The sequence below is a fragment of the Eublepharis macularius genome, chromosome 10 (genome assembly GCF_028583425.1).
Source record: "Eublepharis macularius isolate TG4126 chromosome 10, MPM_Emac_v1.0, whole genome shotgun sequence".
NCBI lineage: Eukaryota > Metazoa > Chordata > Lepidosauria > Squamata > Eublepharidae > Eublepharis > Eublepharis macularius.
Window position 1 is genome coordinate 19,667,459 of NC_072799.1, and position 22,839 is coordinate 19,690,297.

General features: G+C 42.3%; 1 protein-coding gene across 4 annotated transcripts in view; it reads left to right on the forward strand.

Moving 5' to 3' along the window:
- The first annotated feature begins 3,281 nt into the window (after positions 1 to 3,281).
- Positions 3,282 to 22,839, forward strand: part of HERC3 (HECT and RLD domain containing E3 ubiquitin protein ligase 3) — a 67,634-nt gene continuing 48,076 nt past the window's right edge. For all 4 annotated transcript variants that reach the window (XM_054989579.1, XM_054989581.1, XM_054989583.1 and 1 more), the window contains exons 1-3: positions 3,282 to 3,365; positions 7,237 to 7,320; positions 17,880 to 18,144. In XM_054989579.1, the coding sequence (XP_054845554.1) occupies positions 17,916 to 18,144 (229 nt within the window). In that variant the 5' untranslated portion in view covers positions 3,282 to 3,365; positions 7,237 to 7,320; positions 17,880 to 17,915. The remainder of the gene's footprint in view (positions 3,366 to 7,236; positions 7,321 to 17,879; positions 18,145 to 22,839) is intronic.

A 22,839-nucleotide genomic window follows, 5' to 3' on the forward strand; every position in this document is an offset into this window, starting at 1 on the left:
ACTGATCTCTGTCACCTGGAGATCAGTTATAATTCTGGGAGATCTCCAGCCACCACCTGGAGGCTGGCAACTCTAGCCATAGATTGCAGACCCTTGGCCTTTCTTCTTTCCTATCATTAAATCCTACCAACAGAGGTATTTACTTGAACAACTAAACAGTTTCTGTATGTGCTATGGGCCTTCAGTAAGATGTTTGTTGCTGGGATTTCATTAGTAACCTATGAGAGATTAAATGATTATAGGTCTATTTACAGGTAAAGATTATTCCCTTCTAGTCTCTTGCAATGTAGCTGGTCCAAAGGAGATAAAGCTTGGGGAAGCTTTATAGGCCTAAAAACTGGCCCTGTCCCCATAATCTGTGTTCATGTACAAGCTGCCTCTTTGCAAGAAATTGAAAAGCCTACATCTCTTTTCTTCTCAAATGGCTTTGGGAAAGTCCTGCGCTTTGCCTACACTAATGTGGTCTTTGTAGTGTGAAATAAAGTAATGGTAAACATAATACTTGGTACAAATGCACACCAAATCTTCTGTAAGGATTGGATGGGAATGTATTATACGATGCTTACTTTGAAAATTACAAAGAAAAAGGAGTAGATTTTCCTGTAGGAAAGCTGTTGGAAACAAAACCAACAACAAAAGGACCCTAAAGGACCCAAAACCAACAACAAAAGGACCCTAAACTGACATGCCATCAAGTTGTAACCAGGGCTTTTTTTCTGGGAAAAGAGGTGGTGGAACTCAGTGGAGGAACTCAGAACCGCACTTTGGGTCAGCTGGAACAAGGGGGGAGTTTTTTAAAGTTTAAATTGCCCTAGTCAAAAATGGTCACATGGCTGGTGGCCCCACCCCCTTGATCTCCAGACAGAGGGGAGTTTAGATTGCCCTCCATGCCACTGGCCACTAGTCATGTGACCATTTTCTAGAGGTGCCCGAACTCCGTTCCACCACGTTCCAGCTGAAAAAAAGCCCTGGTTGTAACTTACAGTGACCGCAGCGAAGGGCTTTCAAGGCAAATGAGAAGCAGAGGTGGTTTGGCATCGGCTTCCTCTGCAGAATCTTCCTTGGTGGTCTGTACTGGCCCTGCTTAGCTTCTGAGATTTGACAAGATAGGGCTATACCATGCCACCTTCCCTCCCAAACAGACATAGTAAATAATAAATATGTGTAGTGCAAAAACTATCATCACACAAAACTGTTCTATATGAATAACATGAATCCACATGTACAGACCATAATCATAACAAAGTACATTTCGAGTCCCCAAAATTAAAAACTCGTTTTGTGACCATCAGATTTGTTGGTATGATCACTGAACATCCATTTTAAGACACCAGTTTCTTGCCTGAAGTGGCCCAACAATCCGGACTTTGAAGTAAAAATACAGAACAAAACAGCTGCATCTTCTTCAATTGTTGTCAAAGCAATCGGCTTCTTAATGAATCTTATGTGCAAGTACCTAAAAGTTATGCAAAAGGATTCCATTTAGTGTCCAGTGCACCACTTCTGAATGTTGTTAATGTAATATAAAATGTGGAGGAAAGCTTATTTTCAAAACAGAATGTGTGTTCTGATCAAGGTGGCTCTCTCATACAATTGACGTGTTAGGAATTGTTTCTGGCATCTCTTGCCAAACACTTAGTTGGACTGAAGCTGCGTGTTGATTTAAAGCAATTAGCATTTCATACTCTCTGAAAACTAAGTTCTTAGAATTCGCCATAGCAACGTTTCTAGCAAAACAACTCATAAAACCATCAATGGGCTCTTCACCTACTTTCATCTCTCAAACTGGCTTGGACCATTCAGGCCCTATTTTGCCATGTTCATAATTCAGCAGCAAATTGCTTGAAATATAATACTTATCAGTTTGGTAAGAAGAAGCAGTAACTGTAAGAGGCACCAAAAAGATGCTAGGAAATCACTGGCACCAATATTACTTACTGTTACTGAGCTGGTCTTTTGTGGGAAATTATGTAACAGGCAAGCATTGTATTGTATTATGATTATAATCCACACAGTGGGATTCAGTAAAGTCAATTCCAAAGACATTTCAATAGAAAATGTAATAGATTTAGATGGGTAGCCATGTTGGTCTGCAGCAGTTGATGAACGAGATCTGGGTCCAATAACACCTTAAAGACCAACTAGATTTGCAAGTTATGAGATTTTGAGAGTCAAAGCGCCCTTTGTCAGATACTTCCACTGCTTGTATCTGATGAAGGGAGGTTTGACTCTCAAAAGCCTGGAAATCTAGTTGGTCTTTAAGGTGCTATTGGACCCGGATCTTGCTAAATGTAATAGGGTATATAAATGCAAATTTGTGACGATTTAAAGCCAGCAGAAATCTAATACACAGTTGAAAAACTGCTTTTAGGTGGGTAGTTGTGTTGGTCTGTAGTAGAACAGCAGGATTTGAGTCCAGCGGCACCTTAGAGACCAACGAGAGAAGGGAGCTTTGTTTGACGAAGGAAGCTCTGACTCTCCAAACCTTATACTCTTGCAAATCTTGTTGGTCTCTAAGGCGCCACTGGACTCAAATCTTGAAGAAATGCTGAAACAGAGCACAAGAGCGACACATTAAACACAGATGCAGAGAAGTTAGCAGTGTTAGTCTGTGGTAGCAAAATCAAAAAGAGTCCAGTAGCACCTTTAAGACTAACCAATTTTATTTTAGCATAAGCTTTCGAGAATCAAGCTCTCTTCGTCAGATGCCTGATACAGGCATCTGACGAAGAGAACTTGATTCTCGAAAGCTTATGCTAAAATAAAATTGGTTAGTCTTAAAGGTGCTACTGGACTCTTTTTGACATTAAACACAGAAACTACCCAGTAGGATCATAGGTACAGCAACAGACAGCACGTAGAAGTATAGTCTATAGTCCCTATCTCTTTACTGAGGCATCTCTTTGAGGCTGCTACTTTACTCTCCAAAGGTTGCATTCTGAAAATCTTTTTGGTCTCTGGGCTCAACTCCTGGCTCCCTTCCTTACAGTACAGCCCCCATGAATAATTCAGTTTAGCATACTTTACAGAAAGCCTGCTTAGGAATTCGCAGCCACACTCAGCCTTGCACGCGCATAACCCACATACGGGTAGCACGAAGGCTCTTTCCCGGCCTCTCCGGCGCCTCAACAGTTAAAGACCAGCCCTCGCCGCCCCTCCCCCGAGCTGGGTAGGCTGCAGGTCACCCTCTGGAAGGCGGCGATTGGCGCAGGGGGAGACTCGCCTCGGCTTCCCATTGGAAGGGAGCGGATGTCACTCACGAAGGGTCGGGGCGGCCGCCTTGCTGGGGAGAGAAACTTCCTTGTTATTGTGCCGGGACGCGCGCTAGAGGGGCGGCCGCAGCTGGAGCTCCCGGCGGGAGCGAGGTGAGCAGTTCTGGGCTCGGCGGTGCTGCGTCCGAAGCGCCGCGAACGCGGGGGGGGGGGGGCGGGGAGAAGCGCCTCGCTCCTTTGCTCGGCGGGCGCCCTGCGAGCCCTGCTTTGAGTTCCGCGGCGCTCCCTGCAGCCTGAAGGGACGGCTCGGGGCAGCCTCCCGGGCGTTATTCCGCAAGCCCCGGCATCTGCTCCGCTCGCGGCCGAAGGGAAGGGGGCTCGGAGTTCGGCCGCTGTTTGCATTTCCCGTTGAGCCTGCTCGGTTGTTGTTTGCCCCGCTTCTTGCAAGGAAGCCGGGAGAGCTCGGGGCGGTGGGCAAAGCGCGCCTGCATCCTTGCAAGAGGCGGCTGGCAGTGGCTGGGTGCGGGTGCGGGTGCGTGTCCGGGAGTGTGGTTGTGCGGTCCCTCCCCTCCCCTCCCTCTTCGGGACCAGCCTCCTTCGCTTAATCCCCAGCAGCTGTCAGATGGCACCGAGAGCTCGAGCAGCGCCCGGCCCGATTGGGCTTTCCCCCCAAGACTTCGCAGAGGCTTGCTTGGGGGTTTGGTCGGAGTGGTCGGGGATCCTCCCCGCTGAAGGGGCGGGGAAGGGGCTTGCTGGGGAAGTGGCTCTTTCAAGGCCGTTGCTGGGGGCTGGAAGGACGTGTTGGTGGTGGTGGGGGCTTGGAGGTAGGGCTCGGGGGGGGGGACAAATCTGCCCAGCCGGAGGGTGCAGAAAAACCCAGCGCCGTTTCCGATGGGCGGCTCGGCTCGTTTCTGGGCTGGGGAATCGAAGGCGGGGGCGAGGGGTAGATCCCCTTCCCCCTCCTCTAGCAGAGATCTGCTCCTCCCCCCTCCCCCATTTCCAGCTGCTCCCAAGGATCATTTTTCTCTCTCTCTTTCGGATGCCAACGCCCTTTGTGCAGATGCGCTCTCATCTCTCCAGCTTCCAGACGCAGCCGAGAGGGGGCTGGCAATTGCAGGATGGGGAGAAGGCAGTACAAGAATTATTCACCCGGCAGGTCATTGCAAGGGGTGTTTGCAGCAGAAGAGCACGTTTCCGAGTCCCGTTGCCCCTTCAACCAGATTTCCCGAGTACCTAGGTGGTCTCTAAACTGTAACTGGCCTCGAAGCTTGTTCTACCCAGGCAGGATTTCTACTTTGCAAAACCCCCAGAGAAAACTGCAGTGGTGGCCTTCTTTGCCTCTCATCTCCCATCCCTGCCGGCTTCGGAAATGTGCCATCCTTTCGGCTGGCAGAGATGCTGGGGCAGCCACAGCTCCCAGCTGCCGAGTCCCAACTGGCTTTGAAAGAGAAGGCAAGGCGGATCAGCTGGCAGAGCCGGGCGCAGAGCCACGTGCTGCCCTCCGCACATGCCGCTTTCTGGGGCTCTCGGGGGCGCGCGTGGAGCCTGTGCGCGCCCCCATGGGGGTGTACGTGCGCCGGCTGGCATGTGCGTGCGTGTGCAAGCACCCTCTCCGCTGCCCTCCTGGCATGTGGCACCTGCCAGTCTAATTTCATGTTGCCACAAGATTTCTGCGGTTTTGCCTACGTTCTCACAGGGCATCATTTTTTTCCTTCATATTACCTTTGAATGCCCTATTTATCCAAAAGGGAGAGACTGCTTCCCCCCCCTCCAGATGTGCTCCTAAAGAAAAAGAGGGGATCATTGTACATTACCATAAGCATTACGTGTTACAGTAAGATTTGAGTCCAATAGCATCTTAGAGACCGATAAGATTTGCGAGAGTATAAGGTTTGGAGAGTCAAAGCTCCCTTCCCCAGATATTTGGTACCTGATCACATGCCTGCTTTGTACTTCCTACCTGAAGAAGGGAGCCTTGATTCTCAAAGGCTTATGCTGTGCAAATCTTGTTGTTCTTTAAGGTGCCACTGGACCCAAATCTTGCTGTTCTACATGGTTACATACCTTAAACAATGTTACAGTAATATACTTAGTGTGTATAACATAGTAAGGGATCATCTTCTTTTCAAGTAAATATAATTTACATTTTCCTTGCCGTGTCTGGAGTTCCCTCCTGAATCACTTGCCCTCTTGCTGTTTACTCTCTCCCTTGAAATCTCTCCTACAGGCCTGTCTTTTTCTGTGAAATGGGTCTCCCCCAAGTGAAACTACAATCGTGCTATCCAATTATCTGCATGTTCCTTCCATAGAAAGTCCTAAATTCAGTGGGTCTTACTTCATGGTGTGAATTTAAGATTGCACTTTGGCATTACTCGCCCATTTGCGGGGTTAACTCACTTCGTATAACGTATCTGACAGAGGGAGCTTTGACTCTCAAAAGCTCACACCTTGGAAATTTGGTTGGTCTTTAAGGTGCTATTGGACCTATACCGGTTAGCATAACTAGAGAATAATCTGTTTTTCTTGATTACATTTGGATTTTACCTGGTTGCATTTGAGCCTGGATTTCCTGCATTTGGGGGCCTTTTGAGATTGCTGTCTCTCTGCTACAGAAAACGACAGCTTGGTGAAGATGCAGTCAGTGCATCTGAAGAAGTAACCCTAGTTGACAAAAGCTTACAGTCTGGAATACAATTTTGTTAGCCTTTAAGGTCTTTCTGTTTAGTACATTTTAACTTAACCCCCATCCAAGGAGCTCAGAGTAAGACGATTCTCCTTTCCTCATTTTGGCCTCACAACAACCTTGTGAGGTAGGTTAGGTTGAGAGAGAGCCTGACCCAACACCACCAATTCAGATTCATGACAGAAAGAGGATTTGAACTCAGGTCCCCCAAATTCTAGGCCAGTACTCTAACCACTAGACCACAGTGGCCACAAGACTTTTCTTTATTTTGCCTGAGTATGCCTACTCTTAAACTTACTTCTGCTCTTTAACTTTGCATCTTTCTTTTCTATTGTTTCTGTCTTGTTGAAGTTTTTCTGTAAGATCCTTTCAGGCAGGGATTTATTTTCTATGTTTCTATTACTTTGTAAAGCCCTATTTATTTACTTCATTCATAAAATTTACTCCATTTTATCCTCACAACAACCTTGCGAGGTAGCTTAGGCTAAGAGGGTGTGACTGGCCCATGGCAGAACAGGAATTCGAACCTGGGTCTCCCAGATCCTGGTCTGATACTCTTAACTGCTACACCACAGTGGCTGTCATGGCTGGCGGTAGTTCGTCATATTCAAGAGAAAGGGCCTCTTATCACTTACCGCCTGACATCCTTTAACTGTAGCACCATTGATTGATCCTGGGATCTTTCTGCAGTGCTTAGCCACTTAGCGGTGGCCCCATCACAAGGGAGAACCACCAGGATGTGGCCTAATTCTGGATATTAGAAAGATATTTCTGAATTTTTTTCTTCATTAACCCCCCCTCCCCCTGTTGCACGTTGCTTATGTCTGCTTGCATATTGCAAGGTGTAGAGTGGAATTCTCAGAAAGGATCATTATGAATTAAGTTATTGATGCACAAGCCATAGCATTAATTGGCAGAGTATTGCATGCATTGTGAATGACAAATCATCCGTGTTTTTCATGCTCCCAACTTATAAAATATAAAATCTTAATGGAAAAAAGTAGAACAATTAAATGATTACATAATCATGCAAAGAGGAGTGCTTGAAGCCAAAGCCTAAGTGTGTGAAAATAAATCCTATTTATTTCAGTAGGACTTACTTCTGGGTAAATATACATTGTGTTGATTGGTTCTAAATTTGGCAGCAGAGGCATAACTAATGGTAGCTGAACCAACGCTAAGTTTGGTTGTCACAGTTTTTCTTTTTGGGTATAATCTGCAGTGATTGGTTACCTTATTTACTTTAGCCTGCTCTGTATTGTAATCTCGTAACGGTCTTGCTACCTTGGCACTACATAGCTAGGGTCTTAAAAGTTCACCCATCTCTTCCTTTTCCACCAGACTGGGAGCTGGTGTTTTCTGCCACGGATTGCGATCTTCATCTGTTTCCATCCCGAATGTTATGAAGGGAGCTCCACAGATGCGGTAAGCACCCAGCCTTGCACCCCTGCAGTTCTTACAAGATGCTTCTGACTAGCCTTTCCTAGGCACCCCCGTACTATCCTGGGATTGACTATTCCCCTGCTTCCCCTCCCCCCGCTTTTCCATCTCAGTCTCCGTGCAGAGCTGACCTGACCAGCGAGTTCACTGCATATGGAATTTTGTGCATTTAATTTAATACACTTCGAAATACAGTCACTTAGTGTAGTGGTTGTCCATGGTGAGAGCTGCATGGCTGTTTTGCATGCCATCTCCTGCACTTATTTGTTTATTTATTTGTTTACTTATTTGTTTATTTATATATTTATGTCAGTTATAGTCCGGCTTTCTCACTGAGACTCGAGGCAGATTACACAGTGTAAGATTAATGCAGTCAGTATCAAGGACAATTTCATAAACAATGCCATAGGGTAAATAAACACAAGTTTACAAAGACATAACACTAGCAAGAATCCAGTACAGAGTTGAAGAAATGCTGAAACAGAACATAATCAATTCTAGGGCTGACATCCGAGCACATATTTTAAGCAACAGATAGTACGTAAGGCAACATAGTTGTGAAATATTTGGGTGAAGTCTATGGTCCCTAACTCATTAGCAGAGCAATTGAGACCCCTCCCTACAATACAAAAGACTTTTTGAATAATTTGTTTTTGCATTGTTTGTGGAAAGTTTTCTGGCGTTTTGTCTTGCCTCTCTAACAGCATGTCCAGGCGTAAATGCAAGCAACTAAAAAGTTAGCGGGGGTTTTTTTTGTTGCAAGGAAATTTTATTTATTGTTATACATTTAATATTGTTGGTTTTATTTGTTTGGTGGGGCAGTGCGCAGACCATACAGCTGTCATGTGGTTTTTTTGGTCCATGATGGTTGTGCATGTGGCTCTCTCTAAGCCACACAGTGAGGACCTCTGGCAAAAATGAGGCATTGGGGGGGGGGGGGCGTGATCAGGTGTTTTTTCCCAACACCTGTCACCAATGGTAAGTAAAGCTTGCTTGGAAACTATGAATGGAACAACATGCTAATTATTCAAAGAAATGGGGAGCGGCCTTATGTTGAGATATTCCTTCAGTTTCCGTAAGGCATAGTACAGCTTCCCTGTTCTTGCCCCTTGTCAATGGCTGCTCCTAGCCAGAGTGGGGATATACTCGGCATAATGATATTGGGGGCAAGCACTGGGGAAGGGGGTAAATCATGTGACATGCTTTGGTGGTAGATTGTGGATCCACCCTACAACCCCTCCCAAACCCATGGGATTTATGGGTAAGTTGGTGTGTAGGGCTGGGTTAACATGGACTCAGCTCTTCCTGTTTTGATACAACTGCTGTTAAGAAAGGATGTTGTAAGGTTCTGGCTATGGGGCTGGTTCAGACATAACATGACTATTAACTGTGGTTACTTTGTGGAATCAGGGCTTGGCTCTTGGACAAATAATACAAATCCTAGTTTTGCCTTGACAAATGCTGGTTTAATCTCTAGCTAGGTTTTGTCGCATTGTAGGGCTTAGAAGCTGCCTTCCAAGGAATCCAATATGACTCTCTATTACAGCATTTCTAAGTAGTTAATTGGCACTATTATTAATGAATCCTACCACAGCCTCCAGAGGTTATGGCTAGAAATCTGATTCCTCCTTATACTGAAGTTTTTGTGTTGCTGTTAACGGCCAGGGGCCAAGTGCAGAAAAAAGTTCTTGGTTTGAAGCAAAGAGCAGGCAGGTTAAGCCAGACAGAATATTCTTTGGGGACGGGGGGTAGGGTTAAATTACATGCAGCCCAAATATCATGTGTGTGCTTTAAGCTGGGGATGCAGTATGAAAATATTAGTCAGGCTGTTGTGGGTGTGTTCATGCACACATTCCTGCTGTTTTTAAAACTTTCTGTGCCGCCCGTCCGGCACAGATAATTCAAGACAGTCACTTCTGTGACTCGATGGGGAGTGTGATATTCAGTGCAGTCCATGTGATTGTGTTGTCGTGTGATTTGACAAGTAGGAGTATCACTTAGACAGAGGGCATCCTCTGTTTATATTTCAGGCCACATTTAATTATTCCTCAAGAGTATTTCTGGTTATTATGAGGCGTATCAAAGTAACTGCATCAGAGAGTTTTTAAAAGGATTGCTTTTTGCAGTCTAACCTTCATTATGTTCACACTCAGGTCTTTGGGTCTTACTATGAATCTTTCTCCCTGCTTGTTGAATCTGTTTCTTTGCCTCTGAAATGAGGAACGGTGCCCCAATAGACCAGGAACCCTCAACTTGATACTTCCAGTCTTTGCCAAAAACTTCAGTAACTTAAAAAAAAAAATTCTTGGTATTGGGAAGTTAAATAAATTTTATTGGATAGCCACGCAGAGGCATGTTGTTGATAAGGTTTATTTTGAATATAGAAATAGAGCTTTCTTGGGGTAGATTTAGGAAGGATGGAGCACTTTAAATTGAGCTGACATTTTGGAGAATGTGCCGTTCTAGCTGTGTTATCTTAAATTTTAGATGTTAGTTTCTCTTAGGTCTGCAAAATCCTGTTCCTTGCTATTCCATTTTTAGTCTTACTTGTACTATTATGAGCTTGGGAGTCCTTCAGGCAACATCCGTGTCCTTTTTAATGTTCTGTGCCGTCTTTGCATGTTATTGATGGTAAACTGCAGTGGCAGACAAAACTGCTTTCAATTTTGCTTTAGGAGCCCACAGACAAAAGTATTTTTGTTGGACGTAACTTTAAATAAATAAAAAAAACTAGGGCTGATTTAAAGATGCTTTAGTTGTTTGATCTTCTTCCTTTTAAACTGGTTTATTGATTCATTCATGGATTAAATTTGCAATTACTGTAATGTAAGTTTAGATGCCTTTTTGAGATCTTGAAGGAAGTATCGAGTAATACGTTGGTAAAAAAAGCTCTCACTCACTGCTGAAAGGAAAGCCCATCTTTAATCTTTTCCTTGTTTTAGGAACAGGTCAATATCCATTTATTTCTCTACTTCAATAATTTATGTATAGTAACCGTTTTTCAATTCAGTGAAATCTTTCTAACTGGCTAAAATATGGTTTAACAAGATTGAGAGATGTAATTACTGAAGGTCGATATATGCTAGTGAATAAAATTCAGAGGAAAAAATTGGTAATGTAATCCCTGCTCCTCCTCCTAATTATTTCAATAGCTGTATTCAATTGTCAATTTGTAATAAGAAAGAGACGGAGGTCCCCAGTGTGTACTTTCTTTCCCATCTTGTGCTGTGCCAGAATTGAAGGCGTGTGGTTTTGGGGAGTCTTCAGTCTAGCTCTGGTCTCAACAAATCCCAGGTGCCATGATACTTAGAAATTTCATTGTGGTGCATTTTTTTTCAGCCGTCATTTATTCTAAGTACCCCTTGGTGATTCTCAGTAGAAGTACAAGGCTGCTTTAGGAGAGGGCTAGAAGTTAACTTTTTGTTGTGATGACAGTCGGTATTATATCATATTTATTTGCTACAAGATTTTTATTACAGCTTTAAAAAAATTACTAGTAATTGAGAAGAGTTAGGATTGGTTTTTTTGCAGTTGTCCTAATACTTAATATGGTTGTTGAAATATAAGTCTGGCTCTTAAATATTTGGGGTGGCTTGTAAAGTTGAGGAAAATTTGTCAAGGCCTGGCCCAGCCACAGTTTGTTATGATGTCCCCGTTGGGTGGTTTAACAAATCGTAGTTCGTTTCTCGGCTGCAAATCAAGATTTTAAGACAGGATTAAATTATGGTTTAGAATCTTTGTTTGGAAGCAAGAAACTAATGATTATTTCTTCAACTTTCTGATTAGGCCACCACAACAAAAGAGTGGTTAGACTTTTTAAAACCAGGAAATCTTCACTCTTGGTACAGTGTACAAAGGAAGGAGAGGAGAAGTATGTAAGCTCAAGTTTTTCTTATTCCAGATGATGACTTCTTTGTGACACCTGAACGTAGCCAGTATCTTCCAGAAGACTTTATCTCAGTCAGTTTATGAAAGCTTAAATTGAAATGCTTGCTGCCAGAATCTGAAACATTGACAGTGTCAGGTCATAATTTTACATTTTGATGGGAAAAGATGACAAGGTCAGATAGTCTAGACAAGTCTACAAGGCTTAGTGTTTTTACAAAGAGTTCAGCAGCATTCTCACTATTTAAATCTGAAGGAGAATTGTTATGAAGTATTATATTTCTTCTTTCTTGTTCCTTATTTTATAAGGTATTTTATTCCTTGTAAAATTAGTAAGACTAACAAAAATAACCAATATAAATGCTCCAGAGCAGATTTTGTTGGCATATGTGGTGGGCAGTGCAAATATGTTCTAGAAAAAGGTACTCGATCCAGTTAGGAAAGTAATACATGTTGTTACTTCAGTGCCATCTTGCCTGCATTTTATCAGGCTATCTAAATAATTTAGTGAAAGAAATAGCCTGTGAAGTGATCTTATTTAGTAGCCTCAGCTAAAATCTTGGTTGCGAGTGGACGGATGCAGTCCAAAATCATCTTCTGTTTTCATACGGCAATCTGAAATGTGGAAAATTGCAGAAATAGCAGAAATTATAGGTGCATCAGTAAGAGATTGTTTCCTTTCATTCTCTTTTGGAGGAGAGAGAAGAAATTGAATGCTTTTTATTGTTTAAGTCTTAGTTCAGATTTTGCACAAAACCATTGTTTAATTTATCTGTGGCAAGTTTGTCTGAATGCATACCACTCCATTAACTATAGTTGGCTGGGATCTGTCAAACCAGAATCTGAAATCATGGCTTTGTAACTTTATTAACCACAGTTTGTCTTAGCTTGTTTTATGGTAATGTCCTCTTAGGCTACAGAGAGAAGACAATAAAACCAACCAGTATTGAGTGACTGGCTATGAGATGAATCTTCAACAATCAACTATTGTTGAAATAAATCAGGGTTTCACATTATGTCTGAACTGAGCTTGTAGTGAGATTGTAGTGCAGTCCTAAGCAGAGCTGCATCCTTCTAAGCCCATTGACTTGATTGGACTTAGAAGGAGGGATTCTCTTTTTAGGATTCTATTAATGGGCTACAATTATAAAAACAGCTTATTGGGAATAAGTCATTGAATAAAAGTAGGACTTATTTTTGAGCAGCCCTGCTTTAGAAGTCTTTCATTAATGTCACTTAGAGTTCCCAGTTTCAGGTTGGGAAATGAATGGAGATTTGGAGATCAAGCCTCGGTTGGGTACGGTTTGGTCAGGAACCCCTGCTGGTTATAATTCCATAGAGTCCACCCTCCAAAGCATCTATGTTCCCCACGGAACTGATCTCTGTTTTCTAGAGATCAGTTATAATTCTGGGTGATCTCCAGGTCCCACTTGGAGATTGGCAACCTGGGACTGTCCTTCAAGAGCTTCTGTGTTGTTTAGTTTATGTGTAGTGGTGTGATGTTGGATTTATTAATTTAGGCTGCATTCCCAAATAGACTAGGGAGCAAGCTCTGCTGCGCTCCACAGGATTTTCTTCCGAATAAAATATTTTGTTTGGTTGTCTTGTGCATACGTTTCTCCTCTTTTTATGTTCTGCTGCTTAAATTCAAAAAGTGTTCTTTTTGCAGCCTCTCTAGGCTGCCCACCCAAACTTTAGTTGATTAATCTACCAACTCAGGCTTTCAGCCCCGATTTAAACATCAACTTTGTTATATTCCCATTTTTTCCAACAGTAAGATGGTCCTTTAGGCAGCTATCAAGGTGTTCAGTAAAACCCATTAAGTTACTATCCACGTTGAACAGCTGGTATTGAAACTTTATCCTATTCTTTGAGTATAAACTGTATCTATCCTGGAAAGATTAATAAACAGCCAGCTTCATTTAGTAACACTATGAAATATAATTATTGACCAGTGGAAATTGCTTTTAGTAAATAAAAGAAAGCTGGAAGAAATATCTCATATTCCTGGTGCCAGCACCATTCTTAGACATTCGTTTTGGATTTTTAGGTACCCGTTTTGCACAAGATTGAGTAAATCTTTTACACACATGTTAGATTTGGGTTTCATAGCCCTGTGATTTAAAAAAAACAACAACCTGTGGCTACGTTTATCCCTTAGATGTTAAACTCGTGTGTGTATAAACCTGGCTTTGGATTGCGCTTGCAACTGCTACCTCGTCCCTCCCTTCTCATGTGGAGAATCTCAGAAACTAACTTTGGATACCCACGCTGTACTTAGACAGGCAATATGGATTTACTGCAGCTAATCTCCTGCCCCTTGACCCAGATTTCTAAGCCTGGATTAAATTTAAGTTTAGAATCCTGGTTCAGCAGGGAGGAAAATTTACTCCAGTTAATCCACATGCCTGCGTTCATATGGCAACCAAAGCCACCTGGGATTCTGTGTGGGTGAAATAAGATTAGAAGAGAGATGTTTGTATGAGCACTGCAACAAACTTTTTTAAAAATTTTTTTATTGCATGAATATCAACAATACAAAAGGAGTAGGGTAACAATCATAATAACAGTAACATTGAATTATTGTATAAGCTTTCGAGAATCAAGTTCTCTTCATCAGATGCCTGATCAGGCATCTGATGAAGAGAACTTGATTCTCGAAAGCTTATGCTATAATAAAATTGGTTAGTCTTAAAGGTGCTACTGGACTCTTTTTGATTTTGCTACTACAGACTAACACGGCTAACTCCTCTGGATCTATTGAATTATTGTACATATGAGACTTAGAACAATATAAGAGTTGTATATAACTGTCACTATAAAGATATACTGAAGTAAAGAATTAGTATATTATGTTAGATTTCTTTCTCATTGGGTTGTATCATAGTAATAACTAATATGAGAATGCCAGTAGTGATGTAGCTGTATGGATTTTCTCTTCTTCTGGAATTGGGCTGTGTATCAAATATGGCTTGGTATAGCTGGGTGGGGGCTTGCCATTCTTTCTCAGTGATGTATTCATAAAATGGGAGCCATTTTTCGTAAAGCACTGCAACAAACTCAGCTTCTTCATATAGCCACATACATCTCCTTGAAGTAATGTCAGAAGATAACCGATATATCCAGCTGTTTAATAGAGGTGAATATTCTTCAAGCAGTTAACAGTCTGATCAGCTGCTGATATCCTAGAGAGTAGTTTTATCAAGAGAAGAGCACTGTCATAGGGCCAGAGTCCAATAAAAAGTTGCCAAGTCTTATATGCCTCGTTCACTCTTTTCCCTTCATGAGAAGGCCTTTGTAGGTTGATTCCATAGGCCTGATTTGAAGTAGGAGATGATAATTGCCATTAATTTTTATCCCACCCATCCTTCCATTTGCTCAGGATAGCATATACTGTTAGAGGAAAGACTGGCCTGTCATGTGCCCCCCCGTCCCCCGTGAGCTTCATGGCAGAATGGAGATTTGGACCCAGGTCTCCAAGATCCTACTCTAATGGTCTAAGCTCTACCATGTTGCCTTCTGAGCAAGAGTCTTGGTGCTGAAAGCTTCATTAATGCTGCCTCTGAGAACATGTCTGGACCATTAGCCAAAATTAATTTTATTGTCATTACTTCATCCCAAAGATCCCCAAGGAAGTATAGTTCTGTGCTGGGTCGAAGATCTTACGGCAGTTTCCACCCCTCGAAGAACAACCTGAGAGTGTTTTTGTAAAAGCGTCTCTCAGCTTACAATTTAATAACACACTCTGTCAAACCAATTGATGCTGGAAGAAAACAGAACATAGGATTAATTTTCTCTTTAAAAAGCTAGTTGACCGTGGCTGTTCTTTTTTTAAAAAATAGAAATCTTTGCCTGTTGACAAAGCAATTTTCAGTCTGAACTGTGTAAAAATATAGAGTAAAGCAAAGAGGGATGGTGGTGAATGGTGAATTTGTTGTCTATTAAGCCATGGGTTTGTTTTATTTCTCAAATATATTGCTTCATTTTCCAAATATATGGAATGATTACAACCATTGCAGTATAAAAATAAAAAAAATGTTAAAAAATTGAAAGCGATTCTAAACATGTAGACTGTTAACCAAGATAGCTCTCTGGGGCCTCCATTTTCAGGCAGCATACTTTTGAATAGTAGCTTCAGGGTCAAAAATCAGGCAAGGCCTGTTGGCTTCATGCCCTCCTTGAAGCATTCAGTGGGTCTCAGTGGATGCTTGGTCTGATGTAGCAATGGCAGTTTGGGTGTTCATAAAAACTGGCAGCATAAATAATAAAAAAGGACCATGTATTTCAAGTGCCTTCGTAAATGAGAAGGTTTTCATGGCCTGTAGAAAGCACACTGCTCCATGGCGCAGAGTGTTAAGCTGCAGTACTGCAGCCCAAGCACTGCTCATGACCTGAGTTCGATCCTGGTGGAAGCCGGGTTCAAGGTTGACTCAGCCTCCCATCCTTCTGAGGTTGGTAAAATGAGTACCCAGTTTCCTGGGGGTAAAGTGTAGATGAATGGGGAAGGAAATGGCAAACTACCCCATAAAAAACAGTCGTGATGTGACGTCTCCCCTTGGGTCAATAATAACTCGGTGCTTGCACAAGGGACTACTTTTATCTTTACCTAGAAAGCCAAACAAATTTGTACCTGATGGGCATCCTTAGAGTGGTTGCTCCACAAAACAGACCCGTTGGAGGTTCAGATGGGAAAGGCATTCCCTAAAGTATGTAGAAACATAGGCTGTTTAGGATGTTTAACAACCAGTGTTTTGTCTTGGACATGCAAGCTCATAGGCAATCAATCCAGTGCTACCAGTATGAAAGAAATGTGTTTTCTGCCATATGGGTGTGCAGTCCTGTACCATAGGCAGTGGGAGCTTGTAGCACATGTGGGCAAGAGTTGAAGAACTCCCAAGCCTGGCTGAATCATAGAATCCATCATACCCTCTTTAGCCCTGCCTCTTCAGCCCTGATTATGACTTGATTCCTGGATCAGCAGGGTAGAGATGAAAATAACCCCTGGCTTGTGGTTTCATGGGGCCGAGTATGAATTGTAGTGCATATGGATAATATGTAGCATTTATAGAGCACCACAGTGGCTTCCTTGTACATTTTGGAATTATAGCACATATGCCAAAATAATCAGCCACTATTACCTGCAACAGCAGCCAAGTTTAACATGGGCTGGAACTTTTGTTGTAAACACAACTTTACAGAGATAGGTTGCAATAATCAAACCAAATGGTTATCAAAGCACATGGATGACTGTAACTAGAGGAAAAAAATAGAGGGGTTAAATAACAACCTAAAAATATATATTAGAAAATATTTATTATAAATGTGCACAAATGTAGATTAAAAACAAGTTTAAAACATAAGGCCTGAATGGCAGGCTACATGTATTTGCTAAAACTTGCTAAAACATCTCAAGGTACAGATGATGGTACAGTGCAATGTCCAACACAAATAGACCAAGGTACAGTAAAAAAACCCCAAAAAACGACCAGACGTGTTTTGGCCCTAAGGCCTTCCTCAGTGGTCAATTGTAAACAATTTATAATCAAACACATCCACACATATAGAAACCAATCATGAAATGCTCCCGGTGTTTTATCTAGAGCTGTAACAAAAGAAGAAGCGGGGAGGAGAATTTTTTTTAAATATAATATAGTCTATTATTAAGTGCTAGAATTATTTTAGGTAAAATACTAAATGCAAATTTACCTCTAGTATTGTGTGATAAAATACAATTATTGCAGTAGACCCAGAACTGCATTCACACAGTGCTCTTCATTTATTGTACTCTATAGAAAAAATGGACCAAATTAGATAATTATTCCATAACAAGCTCTTAATTATCTCCCCAGGTTCTCAAAACCCAATCACAAACCAACCTGAGGCTTGGTTTCCAATGTATAAGGGTGTGTTACATCAATTCAGGTGTCTAGGAATTTTCATTCCCTGAGCCTGCTGGAAATGTGGGGAGGGCGGAATAAAAGTCGAAAATAAATAAATAAATAAATAAATATTTTTAGCTTAGGTGTTGGCAGTAGGGTTGCCAGGTCCCCCTCCCCATCCCCCTGACGGGAAGTTGGAGGCCTTTTGATGTGCCTCTCTGGGAAGTGATGTCATCTTGCAGGCCATGTGCTGCCCTGTGAGCACTCCTGCGCTCCACAGGGGGCCAGATTGGGCCCAATTCAGCCCAAATTGTCCTGAATCCAGGTGCTGTAGAGCACGAGAGCGCTCTCATGCTCTGCAGTGGCCTGAATCCAGCCCAGTTTGGCCTGAATCAAGCCGCTGTGGAGCGTGGGAGTGTGCTGCGCTACCTGGGAGCGTGCCCCAGGAGACATGCCCCCCCCCACTGGCCAGGTAAGTGGAGGTGGGGGTGGAGGGTGGGAGCAGGGGATTCCTGCCCCCAGCGGGGGAGTGGCAACCCTAGTAGACAGTAGTTTTTGGTCATATAAAAATGTTGGAATGTGCTTCTTAATCACAGAAGTCTAACCTATCCAAACCCTCAGGTGGGTCTTCCACCCCCATAGGAAGAAAATTAACGTTCTTGTCACCTCTGTGTGTGAATACAATCACACAGGAAGTGTCTTTGCTTGGTGATGTCACGTCCTGTTAACTACAAACCATGCCTCGTTTATTGACAGATTTTTCCCTGTTTTCTCCCCCAGGAAAAAATCAAGCCACATGAATTGCTAAAAGAAGAGATGATGTTATGTTGGGGATATTGGTCTTTTGGACTTCCCGGGGCAGGTAGCAATCTCCAGACGATCATCTCTGAGCCTCAGAGCAGCGGTTTCATTCATGAGAGGAATGTCAAAGAAATAGCTTGCGGTGGAAACCATTCTGTTTTCCTGCTGGAGGATGGGGAAGTCTATACATGTGGCTTAAACTCCAAAGGACAACTAGGCCATGAGAAGGAGGGAAGCAAGCCAGGTAAGTTGATTCTCGGCCTTTGGGACCAACCCCTCTTAGTGCCCAAAAGGGCAGAGTTGGCATCAACAAAGGGGATTGTGACTTTCAGCCCTGAGCTGGGAACTTGCAGCCGGGGTTTCTTCACTCAGAAATCTTTACCTCCTCTTTCCTGTAATCTTCGTTCAAACATTCCCTGTTTTCTAGGTTTTGACAAAAACTGCGGACATATTTTCTGGATTATCTTTTTAAAAAAAATTTGAGGACCTTGCATTGAAAAGTGAAATTTGGATTGTTCCACGTGATTAGACTGGCTGCATGCAGATATCCCAAGCAAACTCCAATTTATTTCTGACAAGAACAAGCCTCAGAAATCCTCAAGCATTCATGTTCCTTTCCCTTCCTCCTCCGCACAAGAATATTATCAGGTAGTGATTCAAAAGGTGGAAAGCAACAAACTGCATTTTTTCCTTGTTGCCCAAGAACCAAAAGCCCACAGTTGATGTAGGACTAGATGCAGTTTCCCTGCTACCTACAAGAAGAGGAAGGGAATGGAGGAAGTGTGTGAGCCTAAGAACTTGTTTCAAACAACCTGCAATTTATTTATTTATTTACTTTATACCTCATGAGTCCTGCTGTTCTAAGTGCATGCTCCATCCCAGATGTTGTTGGCTGAAAACATTTTAATAAATGATGCATCCCTTCTTATTTCTAGTAGAACAGTTCACGAGGCTATAAGGATACTTTCACCTGCCTTCTGGGTATCCAGAGAGGGGCGGGGGGACTTTTATTTGTTTCTTATACAAACACCTGTGTCATTTTAGTATCCATTTTCAAAGTGGTGTGCAACTTTAAAAGGCTTCAAATTCTAACCAATTAATTTTAAAACTAGAAACCAATCAGACAAAAATGAGCAGATTTATAAATAAAACACAGAAGCCTCCCTTTGGAAAACCTGTTAGAAGAACAAGTTTTTGTCCGTTTCCTAAAATATCTAAGTAGTGGGGTGATTACGTCTCCTGAAGAAAGACGTTTTATTGCAAAGGAGCAGCTACTGAGAAGGCCGTGTTCCTGGTGGATGCCAACCTTGTATCCACTACATGGTGTTTCTGGAAGAGGGCCTTGATGGCAAACGGGGGAAAAGATTCATATGGGAGAAGATGCTCTGTGTAGAGTTACCAATCTCCAGGTGGGGCGTGGACATCTCCCAGAATTACAACTGATCTCCAGGCTATAAAGATCAGTTCCTCTGGCTGCTTTAGAGGATGTTACGGCATTATACCTTGCTGAGATCCCTTCCATCCCAAACCTTGCCCTTTCCAGGCTCCACCCCCTCCCCAATATCCAGAAGTTGAAATTGGCAATCTTATTTCTGAGATACTTGGGATCCAGCCTTTAGGGTGTTTAAGATTTTTATCACCGTGTGGTGGCTGTGTACAAGCCCTCTTGGTTTGTAATTACGTATAAAAGCTGTCCTTTGTCAGTTTGTTGTAGGCTGTTGCTGGACTATTGTTCCTTACAAGTAACACAGCTGATTTTCAATCACCCAAATGTGTTGTTGGCTGAAACCTCTTAATAAATGTTGCATCCCGTCATACCTCTCATAGTATAGTGTAGGGCGTAAGGATATCTTCTTCTACAGCATGTGGCTTGGCTTGTAAAGGACAGGGAGTTCCAGGTTTCTGGTGTCAGTTTCCGAAGGGATTCTTGCTGTATCATCTCACTGTCTTAACTTGCCCTGTTTTCAAGGAAGTTTAACATGCTGTATTTTTAGAATGCTGTATGCATTTTGCATGCTCGAAAGGTAAAATCTAAAAGCAGGAGAGAAATGCATGTTATCTAATGCTTATATGCTCAGAAGGTACTCAAGATTCCTTTCCAGGGTTACATACGATGTTTTTAGTTTCCGATGGGTAGCCGACCGCGTTGGTCTGCAGCAGAACAGCCGGATTTGATGTTGTTGTTTCTGTGCTTAAGTAGTAAACTGGAACCGCCTTCCTGGCAAGGAAGTGAATGCCTTTCTTAGAGGAAAGAGGGTAACTCATATGAAGTGGCCTTATATGGAGTCAGAATACTGAGCCATCTAGCTCTTCCCTAAATGACAGCAGGTCTCCAGGGAGTTGGGCAGAAGGAAGCCTTTTCGAGCTCTGCTATAAGAGATCTTTCAAGTGAAGGTGTGAAAGACTGAACCTATGACTTTCAACATGCAAAACATGTGCTCTGCCAAGGATTCATGTCTTCTCTGCTAGCAGAATTCAGTACAAGCTGAGATCTCCCCCCCCCGAATGTCTTAAGCAGGTTACACAGAAAATCTTCCTATGAGTAAAAAAAAACCTGCCCAAAGTAGTATGTAAGGCAACATGTCAGTGGTGGTTTGGAATGTGTGGTCTTCACCACGTGACAGGAATTGCCAATTTGGTGAGTTTGCAAGCAAGCCCTAAATGTTATGTCAACATATCCAGGAAGGAAAGGAGGGAAGACAAAGCTGTGAAGGATACAGAAGTGAAAGAGCGTGTTCAGATAAAACTCATTTAACCTTTTGAGCAGCCACCAAATACTGAAAGCATGTACCAGGGTGGGGGGAACCATTCACACCTTTTTCATTCTAAAAATGTTGGCGTCCTTGATGTTTGGATGGAATCCTTGACATCGAAGAATTCCATCTGATCACTAGCAGCCCGATGTTACTCCACACAAGAAACCTGTGTTCCAAACTTTAGCCATTTTGTGGGGTGGATTTCAGAAGACTGTACCAGCTAGCTGTAACACTCTGTACTTTTTGATCAGGGACTCAATAAGGTTTCTAGCACGGTATTGGAAAACAGCTCATTCACCAATGATTTGTCAATATGGTCAGGCTCCTAGGAAAGAACTGTCAGATGCCAAACAAAACTTGTTCTGTTGCATGTTGACATAGGACTGCCAAAAATATGCCGTAGTCTGGGGGGCTGGCAGAGGAAATTCCAGGTGTCTCACGTATGTTCCTGCATTAGGACACCTCTCATTACTTTGAACAGAATTACTCATCTTTCCTACATAGTGCTTTTCTCTGGACAGTCTCTTCCACAGTAATTAACTCATTTAAAGCAAAACACCTCTTGTAATGAGGATTCTTTCCATAGTCATTGTTTTAACTTGCCTTGTAAAAAAAAAAATACTGGTCTCATATTGGGTCTCATACACCCCAGTTAAGTTATAGTGGTTTTGTGAAATGTATCTGACAATTCATATAATTTAGTGATAAAACTCTATGTTTATTGAGACTTGTTTTTATATAGAGTACAACCATACAGGAGTACTATCTCTTAATTTCTCTGGGGTATAACAGAGCCTAGATGTCTTATTCAATCACTTTTTTTTCATCTCAAAATTAGTAGCAGCTACTTTCTTTGTAGTCTGCCTGTCTCGCTGAGACTCAAGAGTGATTGCAGAATATAAACAGTGCAGTTAAACAGAACCAGTGAACTATGCAATAGAACTGGGATTCAGAGTTAGGGAACAATGCCTGCAACAAACTATGTATGGCAAGATATACGATAAACAAAACAGAAAGTAGATTACAGTGCAGTAAACACAGGTGATTCCTACAATGATGAATGAATGTGAAACATGAATTTAAAAAAAATAGTGTTTTTTTAAAAAAATACAGAATTTTTTTTAATGGTTGCATTAATATAAAGTACTTACTGTGTTGCCGTATGTGGTTTTCTTCATGTTGTGATTATTTAGACCCTCAGTATCTTGGACAGTCAGTATTTTATTTTGTTCTGTTTATTTTAATCGGATTCTAATGGTGCAATCCTATAGAGAGTTACTCTAGGCTAAGGCTACTGACATCTTCATAGGATTGCTGTGTCTGTCACTCTAATGGCTTTTAAGTGAAACAGTCAAAGTAACTATACTCACGCACATATACATTGGGAAAGACAGCATGAAATACTGAGTAATTAATCCTTTTCGTAGTTGTGGCATCAGTAGAGCATTGCTTTTTGCATTACAATCACAGGTAGCCCCACCATGTTGTGCCAGTTTTTTTGCTGCTGGGAAAATGGAAAGCATGCAGATAAGACCGTAAGCAATGTTTCCCCCCAATCAGACTGGAAACTAATAGGTGATGGTGTGTGACTCTAGTATTTTTATCTTTGTGCTCATTCCCACACTTGGCATCCAAACCCTTCCCTGAACCATAAATCTGTCTCATTGATGATAACCAAGCCAGAAGGCATGAACATCTCCTAAGGAACTTCATGTCCCATTTGTGTGTATGTGTGCAGCAGGAAGCATTCCGGTATACAGGGCTTTTTTTCAGGGGGCACACAGGGGAACGGAGTTCCAGAACCTCTTGAAAATGGTCACATGGCTGGTGGCCCTGCCACCTGATCTCCAGACAGAGGGGAGTTGAGATTGCCCTCCGGCGCAGATTAGAAGGTAGATTATGGAATTGGAAGATAAAGCAATAAAAGCCAGTATAATGCATACAACAAAACAAAGCAATAAAACTGGGTCACAAAAGGAAAAAACAGTGCAGTAAAAACAACAGTTCATCCAGTCAACAATGCAATTTAAAAAACTGCCTAATTTTGTTCAGACGACCACACTACATCTTTTATAAAAAATGCCGCCCTGTACTACAGTGCTATTTTTACCTTTTTTTTAGTGCAGGTTTGGGGTCCATTATACCTACAAAGGCACAGGGAAGTTAAAGTGAATTATGTCAGT